Source organism: Convolutriloba macropyga, chromosome 10 (genome assembly GCF_964194025.1).
Source record: "Convolutriloba macropyga chromosome 10, txConMacr16.3, whole genome shotgun sequence".
In the NCBI taxonomy this organism is placed as follows: domain Eukaryota; kingdom Metazoa; phylum Xenacoelomorpha; order Acoela; family Convolutidae; genus Convolutriloba; species Convolutriloba macropyga.
Window position 1 is genome coordinate 50,130,106 of NC_134477.1, and position 18,910 is coordinate 50,149,015.

Below are 18,910 nucleotides of genomic sequence, written 5' to 3' on the forward strand. Positions count from 1 at the left end.
GGAAATGTCTAAATTCATCTATCATGTTAATTATCATATATTTTTTGAGTTTGAATCAAGCATATGTATTCCGAATACGACTACAAAGAGAAAAAAATTCGGCATGCATTGTTTAAAACATATCTGAAGCCGTTACTGAGCTCCTCCAACAGCGCGTCACATATTTTAGTCGATTTACACCCTCGTCAAAAAACTCGGTGCTTTCAGATCTTTGCTTTGTGTTTGCTCATAGTGTAGTTCAACAAAGTGAGGTTAATTGATAACTAACTTGCAGCAATGATTAAAGTAACTGAACCAGTTTTTGTAGCCAATAACAAAGTAAGAGATATATTTTAGTGGTTGAACTCAAACCTAGTGCCAAGCCAATTTCAGTACTTCAAGCCTCTTTCAAATACTCATTCAGAGCTATGATTATGTCACTTTTTACACTTGGCAGTCTAAATCTAAGTCTTCGCCAAGACTTGCATTTCGACTTGTCAAGTTCAGGCCAAGTTTTGGATTTTGAATTGCCAAATCTTGGCTAAGACTTCAGTTAAGACTTGGCAAGTCTAAATCCAAGTCCTGACAAACAGCTGGCAGTCAAAAAACAACTTCAATTAAGGTCAGAATTGTCCAGAATAGGCCCGTGAAATGCGAAAAATAGTCAAAACATCATCCGAAATGAGTGCAGAAAACTCTTTATTTAAAAACTCCATAAAAATTGGGTAAAAATAAACGGGACATAGCTCATTCGAATTAATAGAATACAATCTTTAAAACCATAAAAAACACATTGTAATTGGGTAACTGGTTGATGAAATACTGACTAAGGGTGAAAAACTGCGATATATGACCAATGGTCCCACAGGGTACCTCATGCTCAATCATTAGTGTCTCCTAGATTTCAACACCAAAGAAGCTCACTCATATATTTTCGGTTAGAGCAGATGTTATTGTTACTCATCTGAAACAGTTATCCAAATAAAAGAGCTCAGTAATATTAATAACGATGGGCAATCGGATAAATCTAAACTGAGTGAAGATCTAAAATCTGGGTAAAATTAAAGGCTCATAAAAACCGCTATCATATAACCTTTTGACAAAAAAAAACATCTTTTAGACCGTTGGTCGAGAAAATTTATTTGAATCAGCAATGCGTACTTCGTTCCACTTTATATGCCGAGAAAAGCCTGTCTGCCTAATTTTATTTGCTTCTACACTGTAAACATTAAAGTTTATAATCATAACTAACAGACGGCAACAGGAAGTTTTTCATCAGTTGACAGTACGGCACTGCCGCAGCCGAATTTTGGTAATTTTCTTCGTTTTGTCTGATTGACCCATTTCCGTACTCATTCCGACTTTGGATGGATCAATGGATCAACATTAGTGATATTTTGTATAATTGGACAGAGGAAAAACAAAACAGGAACCTTCACCGCGGTATGCTTTGGAACTTTTTTCTAGTATAACTGCCAGACATAAAATCATGATCTAAAATTTGCTACCAAATCTGTCACTTTTTGAGAAATTGCTGCCAAAAAGGGCCCAGAACTCTTGTGACCCACAGGGTCCTCTAGTACCCGTTGGTATTTTTGAGTATCAGTTGGTATCAGTATTGGAGAGCACCGGGAAAGTAGTTTAAAATTAAACTCGATATCGTGGTAAGGTACAAAAAATTTCAAAAATCGGAAATTTCCGATCGAAAGTTTTTGAAAAATCGGTTCCACCTTGGGAATTGATTTGCAGGTTTTATCCAAGTCCTGGCAGAGAACTGTCAGAGCTGTAAATCTTTTAATTGGACATGCCCATTCCTGAAAAACGAAATTAAATCTTGAATTTTGACTTGCCTTTTAACGATATTGACTTGCACTTCGGCCCGGAAAATCATTGCTGACATTTTATTAAATGTGTTCTTGTAAATGCGCGTTTTTCTTTTGTATATGCAATTAGAATTGACAGCCGTTCAAGTTTTCACTCATTTACAAACCGGGCATATAAAATTGCGACCGGGGTCAAGAACGGAAAAGATCCATTGTTTTTTGTGATTTTAGGTGGGCTCACTTTAAAGGTAGAAAGCATTCAATATTTTGAAAATTGTTGCTTTTTTTCTTTGACTCCGGGTAATTTGTCTCTCAAAAGTCCACTCATCCAAACTGCTGTCTTAGCTTTGTCTGAGCTTGCACCAAACAAGGTTTTTGAATTTAAGATAAACTTAATTTGATTTTAGAGAAGTGCTTCCGTTGGAGAAAATATTTTGTTGTGAAATTAATATGAATAAAAAAATCACATGAACAAGAGAGTTCTACTGGAGACACTTCATTGCGAGTTTCATGATATTTGCTGGGATTGAGTTCTTAGCATGACTTATTCCTGATCGTTCGTTTTAAGCCAAAGCAGAGTGGATTGTTTGTTAGAATAGCAGTGAGGTGATAAACTTGATGTGAGCCTCAGAAAGATGTCGTGAAAACATTTATGACACAGTTTTAGTCGCAAACCCAGCTGATTTGGATCGAGCGTTGGGCGAGGTTGCTTTGATGTGCTTAAGATCTCTGCTTTTAATCAAAACTATACAAACTGCGGCGGATTATGGTTGTTTGTTTGTTTGTTTTTTATTTAGTTGCTTGTTTCAGATGCAGACGTCCGAGTGTCTGCTTTTCCGCCTGACTCTATTCTCGTTGGTTCCTCTGCTCTCGTTCTTTTAAAAGGACGACATCATTTCTGCTACTGATACATTGCTTAGAGGAAAACAGTAAGTTCAACTAAAAGGATGATTTCGATTCTTCTTGTTTTCTTCTTTTTCTTCTTCTCTTTCTTACTCGACCTCCTCTCTTTTTCTTTTTCTTCTGTCTCTGGAGATGATAGCTGGGAAAGGGTGAAGTCCGATCAATCGTTGAAACTTGAAAATTCCACATTTGGTTATTACAAAGTATATAGTGCCGTCTATTTATCCTGTTTTCCATATTCGTTTAGTTTTAGTGGTTCAAAAGCATTGGTGTCAGAATTTTGTTTTCTAATTTTAATTTGTACGTAAAACATGGAGCAAGAAGTTATGAATACCGACCATCTCTTCAGAACCATAACCCAATTTGTTCATTAATCAGAAATTGATCAGAAATATGTTGGGCCTGTTTTTTTTTAATTTAAGAGCAATTATAGTATCTATTTTACCTTAAATATAAAAAGACCTTATTATTTAAACTATTTTATCTTGTAATTTAAAATTGGTTGAAACAATATTTGAAAAATTGTTTGATTGAAAAATTCAAAAACTGGTTATTGTGGATAAAATGATCAGTCTATTGAATAATCGAAAAAATTCATCTCATGAAACAATAAGACATCGACATAGATAACTAAGACATCGGAGCTTTTTTGTTAAAAGTTACGGTAGTCAGGGTAGTCTGTTAAAACTTACATTTTGATTGGAATGTCTAAAGTTCAAGCTCAAAGAGATTCTAATTCTTTATTTTATTTTCTGAATTTGGGTGCAAACAGTATATTTTCGGTAATTGGGTACAGACATTTATTTCTGAAATTGGTTGCAAACGTAAATATATCTAATTATGTACTCAATTAATGCTCGTAAAAACTTTGAACTTTCTTGGAAAAAACGCTCAATGTAACAGTGAAAGGCACAAAGTCCAAGCAATCGACTGAACAATAAAGCCTCAGTAGAGCAGATGAGTGTTTTTTTAACATAAAAAAACATACTTTTTTGTTTCTTTTCTCAAAACCAGCTTTTTATTTTTATTTTAAATTCACTCAAACCCGTTTTTAGTGTAGATTTACAACTTTTTTGAAATTTTCTTTAACTTGCTCTCGGCCTTTCGATTTTAGTCAGAATAAGTTTTTCTGTAACTCAATGGGGTATGTCTAGAGAACGTCGGTTGTCACAAATGAAGAACAACAACAACTCTTTGTTGGCACACTTGCGAAAGTTTAGCCAAAATTTTGTTTACCCGGGGTTTGCAGTATATTTTTGTACAAAACTTATAAAATTCCTTCAAAAATGCCTGGTGCCATTTTATTGATTTTATCAATAAAAAGTTCCCTTGTTTGTGATTGTACTAGTTTCCTTCAGAACTTGGTGTATGCTAAAAGTTTGATAGTTTGAACTGTTTACGGAAGCGCAAACAAGAAAAAAATATGACATTTCCCATACCTCTAGATTTGGTCATTCAGTTCTTAAATCATTAGGTGCGATGAAGTCCGTCGGGTAAAATACCCGGCTGGAAAAAACTACGATTTAATTGACTGGCGCTTTTATTGAGAACTCTGCTTTATTAGTTTTAGAACTTTAAGTGTGGTGGTCCATGGGGTACATACTCCTCAAAATCCAGATTTCAGTGTTTTCATGCTTGCCAATATCAATTTAGATTTTGTGGATATGTACCCGATTAACCGCATTTTTTAAAATCTAAAAAAAGCTGGAAATCGTCATTTTGTGCTAATAAACATTTCACCCATTATTGGATTAATTTGTTTCAAAATCAAGTTTAGTTGGTTTTTATCATTCTTTCCTCCTTTTGTAAATCTGTCTCTTCTGGTAGTACCTTAAACTTTTCGCTCCATTTTTGTTCGTCAAATAATCCTGGCTTATAAAAAATCAAAGGTTTTCTGTTTCGGGAAAAAAATTTGTTTTTAGTTTTCTTCAAGAAAAAATTCTTCAACCGTTGTTACTTTCAGTCAGAAACACTTTTTTGTAATTCAGGCACAAAGTTGGGCCGGTCATGGATGAGGACATACTGTTGTCGCAGATGAAGAAAAACAGCTCCCTGTACGCACACGTGTGATTTTCCGCTAAAATTCTGTTTACCTTGTGTTTGTGGGTTGTTTTGTATAAGCCTTCAAAGATATCTAGTACCATTGTATCCTGTTTCGCAATATATTGTGCAGTTGTTTGATGATTATGCGAGTTTCCTTCAGAACTTAGTGTTTTGTAGAACTTTATGACAGTTTTAAGCATCTAGGGAAGCCAAAACAGGAAGCAAAGAAGTTATCTCATAAAAAACATTGATGGCAATCGTGAATTTCCCGTTTTCCACGGAAAGATCCCAGCAACTTGTTCCTCAAAATGCTGATCATAGAGTTCCAGTTTTCTCGGTAAGAACCCTACAGATAATCACGAAACCCCGTCCTTTTTTATTTCGTCCCCGGTTTTCATGTCAGGATTATTTTTTCCTGTCATAGCGAGAAAGACAGGGGAACTTAATAAGATTTGTGGCAACCAATGCACTGGTGCAAAAAGCAATGAATGAATTCAAAACCAAAATCCAGTGCAAATAATTGTTCTCTAATTATAAGGTCATGAGGCCAAAAACGCAACCCAATGAACCGAAACCTAAATTTATAACATGAACATATTTTTCTTGGCTCATCATAAAATGCCTCATCATGAAGTTTGCGTGATGAATCAATGCAAAATCTTGTTAACAATGCTGTGTTAGATGTTCAAAGAAATTGAACTGTATCTGATGGGGAATAGAAAAAAAATGCTGCTCTACGTAAATAATAATTTGTCTATAAGTTCTTCTGAGAAAAAAAGAAGTATGAAACCAAATAGCCAGCAATTAGTCTGCATCTGAGGGCAAACGAAATTTTATCTACAAATAACTTTGATTCTGCTGCTAAAAACACAATTATTTAGAGCATTTTGCAGGCAAACGTTGAAATTTGAAAAAATTGTAGAAATTCCGATAAGTATTTTTGTAAAACTGAAAAAACCGTCTCATTAATAGACGTTGGAAACATTTACGGCGCCAGGAAACTTTTTTAGGAAGGCAATTTGAAAACAAAATAAAGTTATATTTGATGTTTATGACTTCAAAAACATTCATGTTAACTTAGCTTCTTGGTCCAATGGTGAATGAAAGAACAATTGCTCACTGAGCTCCAAAGAAGAAAAAAGTGCGAAGAAAAAAGAATACTTAACTTTTCTCATTTTGATTTTGTGTGATTAATCGCGAATCGACAATATATGTTTTCTTCAATCCGAACTGGTGACCCAGTCAGATATCAGAACTGAACTCGGCTGGAATCTAGTCTTCCACGATTTCACCCAAAAATAATAAGCGGAAACTGAAAGCAGTGCTCAGAAGCAGAGAAAGGTTTCGAACAACGGAACGACGCCTTAACTATCCTCAACGGAATCATCTTACGAAGTGTTGTACCTTTCATTCCATCCAAACTAAGACACGCGGTGACCGCCAAGGCTCATGAAACCCACCCAGCCAAAAACGCAACTGAAACAACAGAGCGAATGATAGTTTGGTGGCCCAGCATTAGTCAAGATGTTCTTCGATATGTAAATAAATGTGATTAATGCCAAGAAGGTATCTATATGGCGAGAAAACAGTATCTATATGGCGAGAAGCAGACGTTTGGGAATGATTCCATATGAACTGCGGTTACGTTAAGGACCAAGATAATATCTTAGTGATAGTATACGCGGGATCAAGCTGGATAGAAGCTTTCCCGGCAAAAAATAGAACTTCACAAACAGTAAAGGTGTACAAGAGTCAAATCTTGGCAAGAGTTGAGATTCCAGAATTGTTGATATCAGACAGTGGTCCCGAGTTTGTAAACGGTGAACTCGAACAGTCGTGTGAATTACTGGGGATTCAAAATATGGAGTCACTCATCTACCTTCAAAGAGGAAACGGAATTGCAGAGCGAGCGGTCCAAACAAGGAAACAGGCTAATCAAGCCTGGAGTCCAAATCTGAATGTGTCACTTAGCGTTTTCCTACAGCGGGTTTTGATGACACATCGCAATACTTCCAAGACGCGGGGCAAACTCTTTTAGAACTGCTGCAAGGACGGAAAGTGAGATTTCCATCAGTCACTAGATCTCATCTGTGTGAACCAATCTTCTTCAAACTAACGAGCAGATTACTAGTTGTTAAGGCTACATTCATGATAAGCATACGAATGAAAAGTGCATCCATCCAGAATGAGAACTCGAAAAAGACAAATTTGTTGCTTCAAATTTGTTCATACTACAAGTTTATCAGTGTACATAAACCATAAATGTGAGCGGTTAATTCGACCTTCAAACCATCATTGATGACCATAAACCAATTCGATTATCTTCCCTATAGATACCAATGATATGTTTTCAGGTTAAGAAGACAATGTGTAAAGTGCAAAAAACTGCACTAGTACTTGCCATATACGAAAAGGAAAAATACTTGTTCATACTTATGGTGTAAATCAACCCTTATCAATTGATCTATATCTAGACAGTTTTGTAAACTTTCATACTGATAGCGACTATAAAGACCTGTGAATTTTTGTACTTTTCAATATATTCAATTCAAAATATTAAAAATATTGTTACTCGCGCTCGTGATCACGACATTGTGTCCGCTTCGACCTTAATGATTTTATGGAAGACATAATCTAAGGACTTGACACAGGTTGTTGTGATTAAGAAGAATTAAACAGAAATCAGTGCCTATTTCTGGTCACTTACTTTGTTTGGCCAGCTTTTTTAAAACTGATGTTAAGAAACAGCTGCCATAAATGGTTTTTTTTTCTACAGAAGGAAGCTTTTTCGATAACATCACACCAATTCTCATATGAATTCTGCATTGCGATAGCACCCTTGACAACTTAACGCATTACAGACGCTATACAGCGCATTATTTCTGTACATATACAACATAGTAGGAGTAATATCAGCAGTATGAACACAAAAATTGCGAGAAAAACGACATTTTTTTCTGAAACTATTTTGTCCAACTCATAAGCAATCGTGACATCCACACGAGTTTCATTCACGACGATTTCTGTAGTCGCTCTTGGATCAGTAGTTGTTTCTTTCACTTTGGTGGCACTAGAATCCGTGGTCACTTGCTTGCCATTTGAGAGATAGTTCCCATTGGGTTTTGAACGCCTGGTGTACGGATCATAACCCACCTGAACCTTACCACCGCTCATGGTTACGAGCCATTGCTTGTATTTGCTATGTGTGAGGTTTACAGCGTAGAGTTCTTGGTTGATTCGGTCGACTAGCATTCCTGAAAAAAATGTACAATTTCGATTATTTGAAGTTGTCTGAAAATAGGTTGTGTTTGATGTTGCATAAACAAAGAAACAGCTGAAAAAATTAACTAATTTTAAACTTTTCAGCTTCTTTTCCCGTTGTTTTTTTAGGTAAAACTCTTGGGCCGGGTATAGATTATATCCCTCTCTTGTTCCCGTGCGATAAAATTCGTAACAAAGCTTCAACTTCCAACAAAAGTGAGAAAACATGGTGTAAAAAATGGCAGTTCTAAGAAAATGGAATTTAACGGCGACAGGATATTTAAATTCTGTTGGATGCTTGTTAAAAAAATAATTCTTCAAAGTTTGGGTTTTTTAAAACATTGAGTATTTTTTATATTCATAAAACAAGCGCCACAAATGACTTGGAGCTACCGAGAAGCATAAATTTTGATTTCTGCAGACCAACTTGATTTTACAAGCTATTTTGAATGATTTATCTCAAACTGAGCTCACTCCTGTTCTTCTAAAGATCAAACAGTCTCTCAGAAATAAAATACCATGAAGTTTTCGCAATTTTAGAGTAACTTCTTCCCCTCTAAATGCTCAAACCTTCGAGAAAAGAAAACAAAAACAAAGCTGTTTTTGGTTCAGATTTCAATCAATAATGATAACTTAGATTTTGAAACAAAACATAGCTTTCATATCAAAATTTAGTGTTCAATCAAAACTTTTTGAAAACTCTGATACAAGAATGAATTGAAGCACCGATGACGATAACCTAAAATCGTTTTTATATTAAAAAACCTTTTCCTTATTTGTTTATATTCAAAACCACTAGGGCCAAATGATAGTGTAGCACTTCTATAGTTCAGCGGAATTGAAACTGAAAAAAACCCATTTTCAGCTCAATTCCTTTGTGTCGTCTTCTGAATTTCTGCTAGGCTCAACGGTGAGGGGACTCTGTCGCCCAGAAGATCGATCAAATAATATAAACCAAAGGTTTTGAATTGGTGAAGCAAGCGTTACTTTGTTACTCTGCAATTTCCCCTCTTCCGCTCTTGTATGCTGTTGCAAATTAGATTGCCTTGAAATAAGTTAATTCACAATTGAGCTCGTAATATCAATCCTAGTTATATGGATAACAAAGGTAAGAGAATTACTTGCACATCGATGGAAAAGACAACTTCAAGACAATATATAATGGTAATTAAAATAATATTACCAATATCCGTGGTTCACTTTCCCAAAATGAACTAAACCAAAAACGCTCACAGTATCCCAACTGGTCCTGCGATTACAATTCTTTTAGAGTTTAGTCCCACTAAACCAACTACTTTCTCTCGCTTGTTCAAAACCAAACTTCTGAAGTTCTCCCAAAAACTCCAAAATCTGCCTCTCTCTTTCTCTGCCAAATTTTCTCTGTGTCACTTCAATTTATACTCAACCAACACGCTCTTATCTTAAGCAAACAAACCTTAATCTCTTAAGTAAACAATGCAACTTACACTTGACATCTTTCACATTCCGTAGGAGGGTTTTGTTTGCTATGCAAACAAACCAACATCAAATTATGCTCTGTCATTCAATTGCTACCAACCATCGTTGAACATTCTCCTTATCTTAAGTACACGACCTTTGGACTCTTATGTAAACAAATCTACTCCACTTTATCTCATATATGCACTTGACATGTCAATCAGTTTTTGCCTAGTAAACATTGAACGTTGCTCTGAAGAGATTTTGTTCCTCTATGTCCACTATCAAATGAATTAGCTGCAATCAAACCGTGTCAAAAACCATGTATTGAATAAATAACTAAACTCAACCATAAACCAAAGACCAATTGTAATTTCCATTTTTGAAACTATTTCATGCAATTCACCAGTTAAAAACCGCCGAAAAGTCTAATAATCCTAAAAGCCCAAAATTTCACCTCTAGGGGTCATCCAAAGGTCTCCCGAGCAAAATGAGGGATAAAATTGAAAACTAACTATTGTCACGGAAAATTCTCTCATAGTTGCACCTATTCACAAAATTTCAAGGCCTAACTCCCACTAGAACACGAGCAATGACCGCGCACACTTTTCATCGACCTCCCGGAAGACCCCAAATTTCGAAACCTAATAACTTGCGAAGTAGTAGTCAAAACGTCTTCCGGTAAAATTTTCTAGTAACTATAGGGTGCCATCAACTTGCCTGCCAAGTTTCATGACCAACGGATCAGCCGTTGCGAGTCGTTTGCAATTTGAAAATTTTTAACGAGTCATGGGTGCCGAAACCCGAAAAATCCGAGTTCGTCAAAATTGACCGGGGTGGGTGTTTTTTGTCACTAACTGTCTCAGATTATCATATTAATACCATTTAAAAGTCATTCGGCCACTCAAAAAGGCCAATTTCCGGTTTTCGGCACTCGGGTCGTCCCGAAGCACCGACTTCCGGTCGGAATTTGGGAATGAAATTATCACTAATTGAAAGCCCTTGAAAAGTTACACTAACCCTCCAATAATCATAAGGCTACTACCAATACTCAACGATCAATTTTACATTCCGCAGCACAGGCGTGCGCTGGTTCAATGCAAGTTGGTCTGGGGTCAAATCCGACCTCAGAATCGGGTTTCCCGTACCCAAATTAGTCTATCCCCCAAATTTCATGTCAATCCGACTTCAACTTTTAGAGAAATTACTATTTCAATTTCAGTGTTAACTAATTTTAGTGAAAACTGCATATTCTTATTTCAAAATGCTAATAAATTTCTCCCACAACTTCCTAAACGCTTCCCATGATCATCTGCTACATTACTCGAGACTTAATACCCATTGCAACCCTTAGTTACCCTTGTATCATACTCGAACAGTCATTTTTTTCGCTCAAAATATCGAAAAAGAAAACCTTCAAATCAAACCACTTCCGGTGCTAATAACTTGGAGTTGGGTGGTCGGATTGGCCCGAAAGGTATACCAGCCTGAGAGGACCATTGGGTGAACATGCCAATAAATTTTGGTAAGCGCCCGCTTAATATAACTTCCATGGGGGGGAAAGATCCGCTTGGTGGTTTTTCGAAAAACTGATAAATTGCCTTTTTATTTACTCTAAATCAACAGAACTCTACGTAAAAAACTCAGATCAAAAAGGTGTAACCTGCCGCGCTTCCCTATTATGTATGGACGATCATCAGGGGAACATCCCCAAAAGTTTTTAGATTCCAATGATGAACATAACTTAAAAAGTCGAGGGTAACAGGTTTGCGGGTGCCATTAATTTTGCAAATTCTAAATCGCACTTTTTTTTTAGTTCAAATTGAATTTCCAATTTTGATCAATGTATCTAGTTCATTTCAATTGTTCGCTCTCTAACTTTCTTCGAAATTTAAATCCCTCATTTTGACTTTCGCCTGATGCAAATACAGCTTTGCTAATTAATCAAAATATATCGACAACTCAATATGCTTTTGTTCATTAATTTGTTTGTTAAGATATATCACTCAACTCCCCTCTCTGGCGCCTTCGAAATAAAAAGCCTTTAATAAGAGAAAGCTAAAATCAAAAACCTAACTTAACTTAATTAACTTGACCTAAATTCTCAAACTTACAATATCTGGTTACAACAATTTCTGTTGAGTTTATTCTTATGTGTTCTACACTCCTCCCTCCTATTTTATTATTCTCCCGAATAATTGCAGAGCCTTATCCTGTGACCTGGTTGACCTAATCCTACGCACTTTAACCATACTCGATCTAGTGAAGTGAACCACTTAGCTTTAGCTCCGGGTTAATACAAACTAACTGCACAAAATTTGAATAGCAGATGATTAAATCAGGTTTAAAAACACTCTTGCATTTTCACATATTTAACATATTCTACCTAATTCATCAAATTTGATTTTTGACTAAGCTCTATCACCTCTGACATACATCCTCCCCAGGAACCCTAAAATCACTTAAAATTTAAAAAATATAAAAATAGATCTACCAAATCAACACATTTCCCTAAATCATCTTATTTTGAAAAAAAAAAATTTTTCTTACGGCTATAGTGCTTGATCAAATTGTCCTGATAATATAGATTAATACAATGTAGGCAAAAATTGGGTAAAATAACTTGTCTAACTTAGCTGTCAACGTCCCTCCCATCATACACTCGTGCACCTGAACACGAAAACCTTCTTCCTCTGATTCTTGAATGGATGTCCACCGCTTCTTCCACTGTAGCCAACATTTCTCCTGTAATCCTGCCATGACTGCTGTCCTGATGCTTCTAAACGGATCAACCTCTCTTTCCGGCTCAATGATTGGTTTTCCAGCAATCAACTTGCAATCTCCGGAAATCGCGATGCAATCCCTCTATTCACTTTTTGCTCAACTGCACTCAAAAACTTGCTAGAGTCCTCCCTCCTAGGCTGTTGATCATCACGATCCCAACTGTGCAACACTGTAGCCATTGACTTCTGATCGGACTTCCCTGTTCTGTCAACTGCAGGATTTTCTTCTTGATGCTCATCCGTTGGTTTGACGAAAACACTACCATTAGGCTGAATTTCATTCAATTGCGATTGCACCCATTTCTCCAACTCTTTTCCCAACTGTGCAAATTTACTTCGGTCACCTCCTGCCTCATCTTTTTGACCCTTCTGTGTTTCACATACCAACAGCTGATCAGTTCCTCCTGAATTTGTGCAATTCTCCAAAGTGTCCAAAGTGCACTCAGTTGTACGCATTTGCGTCTCATCAGCCACGTTTGTTGCATTGCAGAACCTCTGGTCCACAACTCCTGTCTTCAACTCCATCAAGCACCAGGCTCCTAACATCTCGTTTCTGCTAGCTTTGACACCACAACCAAAATTGCTCGCTATTGCTGTTACATTTTCGCATGGAACTGGATTCAAACTCCCAGCAAAATGTGTCCCGCTTCTCGCATCGTTGACATCAAATTCCTCTACATCCGAAAAATCTGTATCTGAAACATTTTCAAACAGATAGTCATCATCCGACTGTTCATCGCTTAGCTCCCCAGACTCTGGTGACAGTACACAATCCTTTTTCATGACATGATGCTCATCTGGTCCACAAGACTCAACACTGCGCTCAATGATTCTTCCATCTGAAGGAACTTTTCTGAAGCCGCTGTTTTCATGTTCGCTTAGCGCTGCTCTATAAATTTCCAGATTTGTTTGACCAAAAACTTCCTCCGTGAACTCTATCTCAGTTCCAGTTTGCACTTCATTGCCGTAAGCTGGAAATCTTATTCTACTACCTTTTTCAGCAATTCTCGAATCTTCCACTTCTCCAAACAGATCTTCACAAAAGGCTTCTTTTCCTGATACACAACAGCTGGACCCAATGCCAAATACTCCAGAAGTTTTGCCGGGATGCTAAATTCATCCATTAAAGAAGTGTCAATTCTTCTTCTTTTATCAATCACCTGCCTTTGAGAACACTGCGGTCGGTTTCTTTGATCCACAGTATCACTGGTTTCAATGCTTTCCGCCCTACTTCCCGCTTTCCCTCTCACAAACAAATTGTAGCTTCGCTCATAAAAGAGTGGATTGTCAGACAATCGTATGTCAAACTGATACAGCGTCTCTGTCAGTGTCCATGCTTGCTTCCCTGGAGTCCACCGCCAATAACCTCTTGGTAAATCACTTACTGCATTCAAAGCCCACCCACACAATTTTGTTGGCAATCATTTCATCATCTCTTCTTCCGTCCATCCCAACTTCAAGCCAGTGCTCAAATAATGTTCGCGCCAAACCTCCCAAACTTCGTAGCCTGGTGATGGAAAACGCTTCACCAACTGACAACCAAACATAATCAAACTAAGTCAATTTTGGTGTGCTCTCAGCAGTTTCTCCGACGAAAAATATTGCACGCTCTTCAAATAATTAGACAATAACCCACAGCAAAAAGTAACAAAGAAACGAAGCCCACCCGGGAGCGCCAATGTCGTCTTCTGAATTTCTGCTAGGCTCAACGGTGATGGGACTCTGTCGCCCAGAAGATCGATCAAATAAAATTAACCAAAGGTTTTGAATTGGTGAAGCAAGCGTTACTTTGTTACTCTGCAATTTCTCTCTTCCGCTCTTGTATGCTGTTGCAACTTAGATTACCTTGAAATAAGTTAATTCACAATTGAGCTCGTAATATCAATCCTAGTTATATGGATAACAAAGGTAAGAGAATTACTTGCACATCAATGGAAAAGTCAAATTCAAGACAATTTATAATAGTAATTAAAATAATATTACCAATATCCGTGGTTCACTTTTCCAAAATGAACTAATCCAAAAAGGCTCACAGTATCCCAACTGGTCTTGCGATTACAATTCTTTTAAAGTTTAGTCCCACTAAACCAACTACTTTCTCTCGCTTGTTCGAAACCAAACTTCTGAAGTTCTCCCAAAAACTCCAAAATCTGCCTCTCTCTCTCTCTCTGCAAAAATTTCTCTGTGTCACTTCAATTTATACTCAACCAACACGCTCTGATCTTAAGCGAACAAACCTTAATCTCTTAAGTAAACAATGCAACTTACACTTGAAATCTTTCACATTCCGTAGGAGGGTTTTGTTTGCTATGCAAACAAGCCAACATCAAATTATGCTCTGTCATTCAACTGCTACCAACCATTGTTGAACATTCTCCTTATCTTAAGTACACGACCTTTGGACTCTTATGTAAACAAATCCACTCCACATTATCTCATATATGCACTTGACATGTCAATCAGTGTTTGCTTAGTAAACATTGAACAATGCTCTGATTTTATTCCTCTATTTCCACTATCAAATGAATTAGCTACAATCAAACCGTGTGAAAAATCATGTGTTGAATAAATAGCTAAACTCAACCCTAAACCAAAGACCAATTGTAATTTCCATTTTTGAAACTATTTCATGCAATTCACCAGTTAAAAACCGCCGAAAAGTCTAATATTCCTAAAAGCCAAAAATTTCACCTCTAGGGGTCATCCAAAAGTCTCCCGAGCAAAATGAGGGATAAAGTAGAAAACTAACTATTGTCACGGAAAATTCTTTCATAGTTGCACCTATTTTAAAAATTTCTTGGCCTAACTCCCACTAGAACACGAGCAATGACCGAGCACACTTTTCATCGACCTCCCGGAAGACCCCAAATTTCGAAACCTAATAACTTGCGAAGTAGTGGTCAAAACGTCTTCCGGTAAAATTTTCTAGTAACTATAGGGTGCCATCAACTTGCCTGCCAAGTTTCATGACCAACAGATCAGCCGTTGCGAGTCGTTTGCAACTTGAAAATTTTTAACGAGTCGTGGGTGCCGAAACCCGAAAAATCCGAGTTCGTCAAAATTGACCGGGGTGGGTGTTTTTTGTCACTAACTGTCTCAGGTTTTCATATTAATACCATTTAAAAGTCATTGGGCCACTCAAAAAGGCCAATTTCCGGTTTTCGGCACTCGGGTCGTCCCGAAGCACCGACTTCCGGTTGGAATTTGGGAATGAAAATATCACCAATCGCAAGCCCTTGAAAAGTTACACTAACCCTCCAAGAATCATAAGGCTACTACAAATACTCGACGAGCAATTTTACATTCCGCAGCACGGGCGTGCGCTAGATTCGTGCAAGTTGGTGTGGGGTCGAATCCGACCTCAGAATCGGGTTTCCCGTACCCAAATTATTCTATCCCCCAAATTTCCGGTCAATCCGACTTCAACTTTTAGAGAAATTACTATTTCAATTTCAGTGTTAACTAATTTTAGTGAAAACTGCATAATCTTATTTCAAAATGCTAATAAATTTCTCCCACAACTCCCTAAACCCTTCCCATGATCATCTGCTACATTACTCTAGACTTAATACCCATTGCAACCCTTAGTTACCCTTGTATCATACTCGAACAGTCATTTTTTCGCTCAAAATATCGAAAACCTTCAAATCACATCACTTCCGGTGCTAATAACTCGGAGTTGGGCAGTCCGATTGGCCCGAAAGGTATACCAGCCTGAGAGGACCATTGGATGTACATGCCAATAAAATTTGGTAAACGTCCGCTTAATATAACCTCCATGGGGGGGAAAGATCCGCTTGGTGGTATTTCGAAAAACTGATAAATTGCCTTTTTATTTACTCTACATCAACAGAACTCTACTTTAAAAACTCAGATCAAAAAGGTGTAACCTGCCGTGCATCCCTATTATGTATGGACGATCATCAGGGGAACATCCCCAAAATTTTCAGATTCCAATAATGAACATAACTTAAAAAGTCGAGGGTAACAGGTTTGCGGGTGCCAATAATTTTGCAAATTCTAAATCGCACTTTCATTTAGTTCAAATTGAATTTCCAATTTTGATCAAGGTATCTAGTTCACTTCAATTGTTCGCTCTCTAACTTTCTTCTAAATTTAAATCCCTCATTTCGACTTTCGCCTGATGCAAATACAGCTTTGCTAATTAATCAAAATATATCGACAGCTCAATATGCTTTTGTTCATTAATTTTTTTGTTTAAGATATATCACTCAACTCCCCTCTCTGGCGCCTTCGAAATAAAAAGCCTTTAATAACAGAAAGCTAAAATCAAATACCTAACTTAACATAATTAACTTGACCTAAATTCTCTAACTTACAATATCTGGTTACAACAATTTCTATTGAGTTTATTCTTATGCGTTCCACACTTTGCAAGTTGGTTCCACAGTTGGAGGAAAAATTTTTATGTCCAAAAAAGTATTTGAGAGACACGTTATCTGGATCAAAAAATTGAGCAAGTCGCCTATATAATATTACTGTTTCAGACGGCGCATAATATCAAATGCATATTTGAAATTATGTTTGATTTTGAGATCTCAGAGTTCAGTATTTGGTCTTCGCCTATTCCGAGGTGAAAAATGCGGAAAGCACAACTTTGAAACTTCCGCTCAAAATTTTAACCAGGTTACTATGAAAACCGTTATGCTTCTACTGCTATCTCCAAGAATATTACTTGATGCCGTTTCTGAATGAAAAACAATTTTGGAAACCAGAAAATAATCATGCTATTATAAGTCAGACATATGCTTTAAATCTACCTCTCCACATTTTTTTTTGAAAATTTGCTTGTCATTCTATTCAGTGAGTTCAACAAACACACGATACTGGGTAAAAAGGAGACATTTTTGTTTTGCATTGCATCAGTATTGACAATAAACGAGTTCCAGTAAACTTCTTGTGAAACCATTAATATCCGATAAATTGAGTATACATATTCGATTTTTTTGGGCTTTTTCACATACTATGTTTTAAGATTAGAGGTTTTTTAAGCTTGTGCGTGAACAACGAGTGGCACTAGGCTAACTTAGTATCATGTGGCTTAAAATTATCCCTATCCCGCAGATACAGTATCTAGTTACCAAAATACAAGAAACCCTAATTGTTCCGGCCCCACTTTGGGGGGGGGGGGTTTGGAACTATATACTCAAATGGGTTTTTTTGTTCAGTCAATTTTGGCGGATCGATATATTCATCGCAGAGAAATGTGAGTGGTATGATTAAAAATTGGTCCACCGTAAAATTCAAAATTAAAAATATATTTTTTGATTTTCGATTTTTTCGAGGTGTTTTCGAGAATTAAAGTTTTGTGTGAACACGGGATATTTGTTCACTTTTAGTGTGATTTTTCTTCAAATTAAGATATTTTCTACAAAAATAGCATTTCAAACTTAAAGTTTTTGCCAGAAAAAGAACCAATTTTGTGTTCCTGATAGACTAAAGACGATAAAAAAAGACTAGTTCTGGTCTCATAGGGAGCTTCAATATCAAAAAAATTCGAAATCTAATTGAAAGCTATTTTTTTATAGAACGTTTCTACTTTTTTGCTTTTTAAGTCACCTAGAGACAAGTCACTTTTCATATCGAGATTCCGTTAATGACAGACATCTTTTACACTCAAATGAAGCCCATTGAAGGAAAAAAGTTGCTTTCAAGGAACTGCTAATGTTTTTTTGCTTCGAATCTGAGTTTTCGTGATTTTAAATAAAATTTTGAATTTCTTTTTGAGGTTTTCTAATTTTTCGGAGTCTTATGGCATAGACTCATTGACTAACTGTGCAATATGTTTCGTAATGAGTCTTAAGTGAAAATTTCTTTTGCTTTGAGCAGACGGCTAATGGCTGTTAAGACTTCAAAGATAATTTTTCGAATTTTTTCTGATCATTAACCAATCGTAAACTTATTATCCTGAACTGTGAGTCAGTCGCTGTGATGATAGTACCACTGTAAGCAAATTTGTTCAGTACCACTGTAAGCAAATTTGATCTAGCTGGGGTTTTTTATCATCTATCTTTTTGTAATGTGACTTCAATGACACAAGAATTCAAAAAAATTTATAAAATTTTTCGGATATTTCCGTATTATTGTTTACTTTTGAAATCTTTTCACATTATCATAAATATGACAACTCATAGTGGCTTAATGAAGACGTTCAGTGTATCACAGATATAATTTTCAGAGAAAAGTTTATGGTTTCAATTGGCTTCGACCTTTTCTTCTCGCAATTTTCTACTGACTTTTTTTGCATTTTTGCCAGATTTTGTTGTTGATTTCATAGTCATAAGACTTGTTGAGATGTCTTATTGATCACCTATGAATGACGAACATCCCCACACTCCTATTGAACCATATATGATCGTTTTTATTGACTCCCGTCGAAATCTTTTAAATTTAATGGCTGTTAAGAGTTTAAAAATAATTTTTCGAAATTTTTTTTGAACTTTAACAAATCTTAAATTTTTTGTGAGCTGTTAGTCAACCTCAGTATTGACAGAACGCGCTTGCTTTCTACTGCAACTAACATAAATCTCTTTAGCGGTTTTATCTTCTAACTATTGATTATATGATTTCAATGACAAAAGAATTTTTGGATAATTTCGTATTATTGGTTACCTTTGAACTCTTATCTTATTATCCAAATTTTGAACGCCTTATATTAAT

General features: G+C 36.4%; 1 protein-coding gene across 1 annotated transcript in view; it reads right to left on the reverse strand.

Annotated features, from left to right (window-relative positions):
* Positions 1 to 7,497: 7,497 nt before the first annotated feature.
* The window catches only part of LOC142348648 (uncharacterized), a 55,957-nt gene continuing 44,544 nt past the window's right edge, over positions 7,498 to 18,910 (reverse strand). Inside the window, exon 3 of the mRNA XM_075400077.1 lies at positions 7,498 to 8,002. Coding sequence (XP_075256192.1) covers positions 7,596 to 8,002 — 407 coding nt within the window. The 3' untranslated portion in view covers positions 7,498 to 7,595. The remainder of the gene's footprint in view (positions 8,003 to 18,910) is intronic.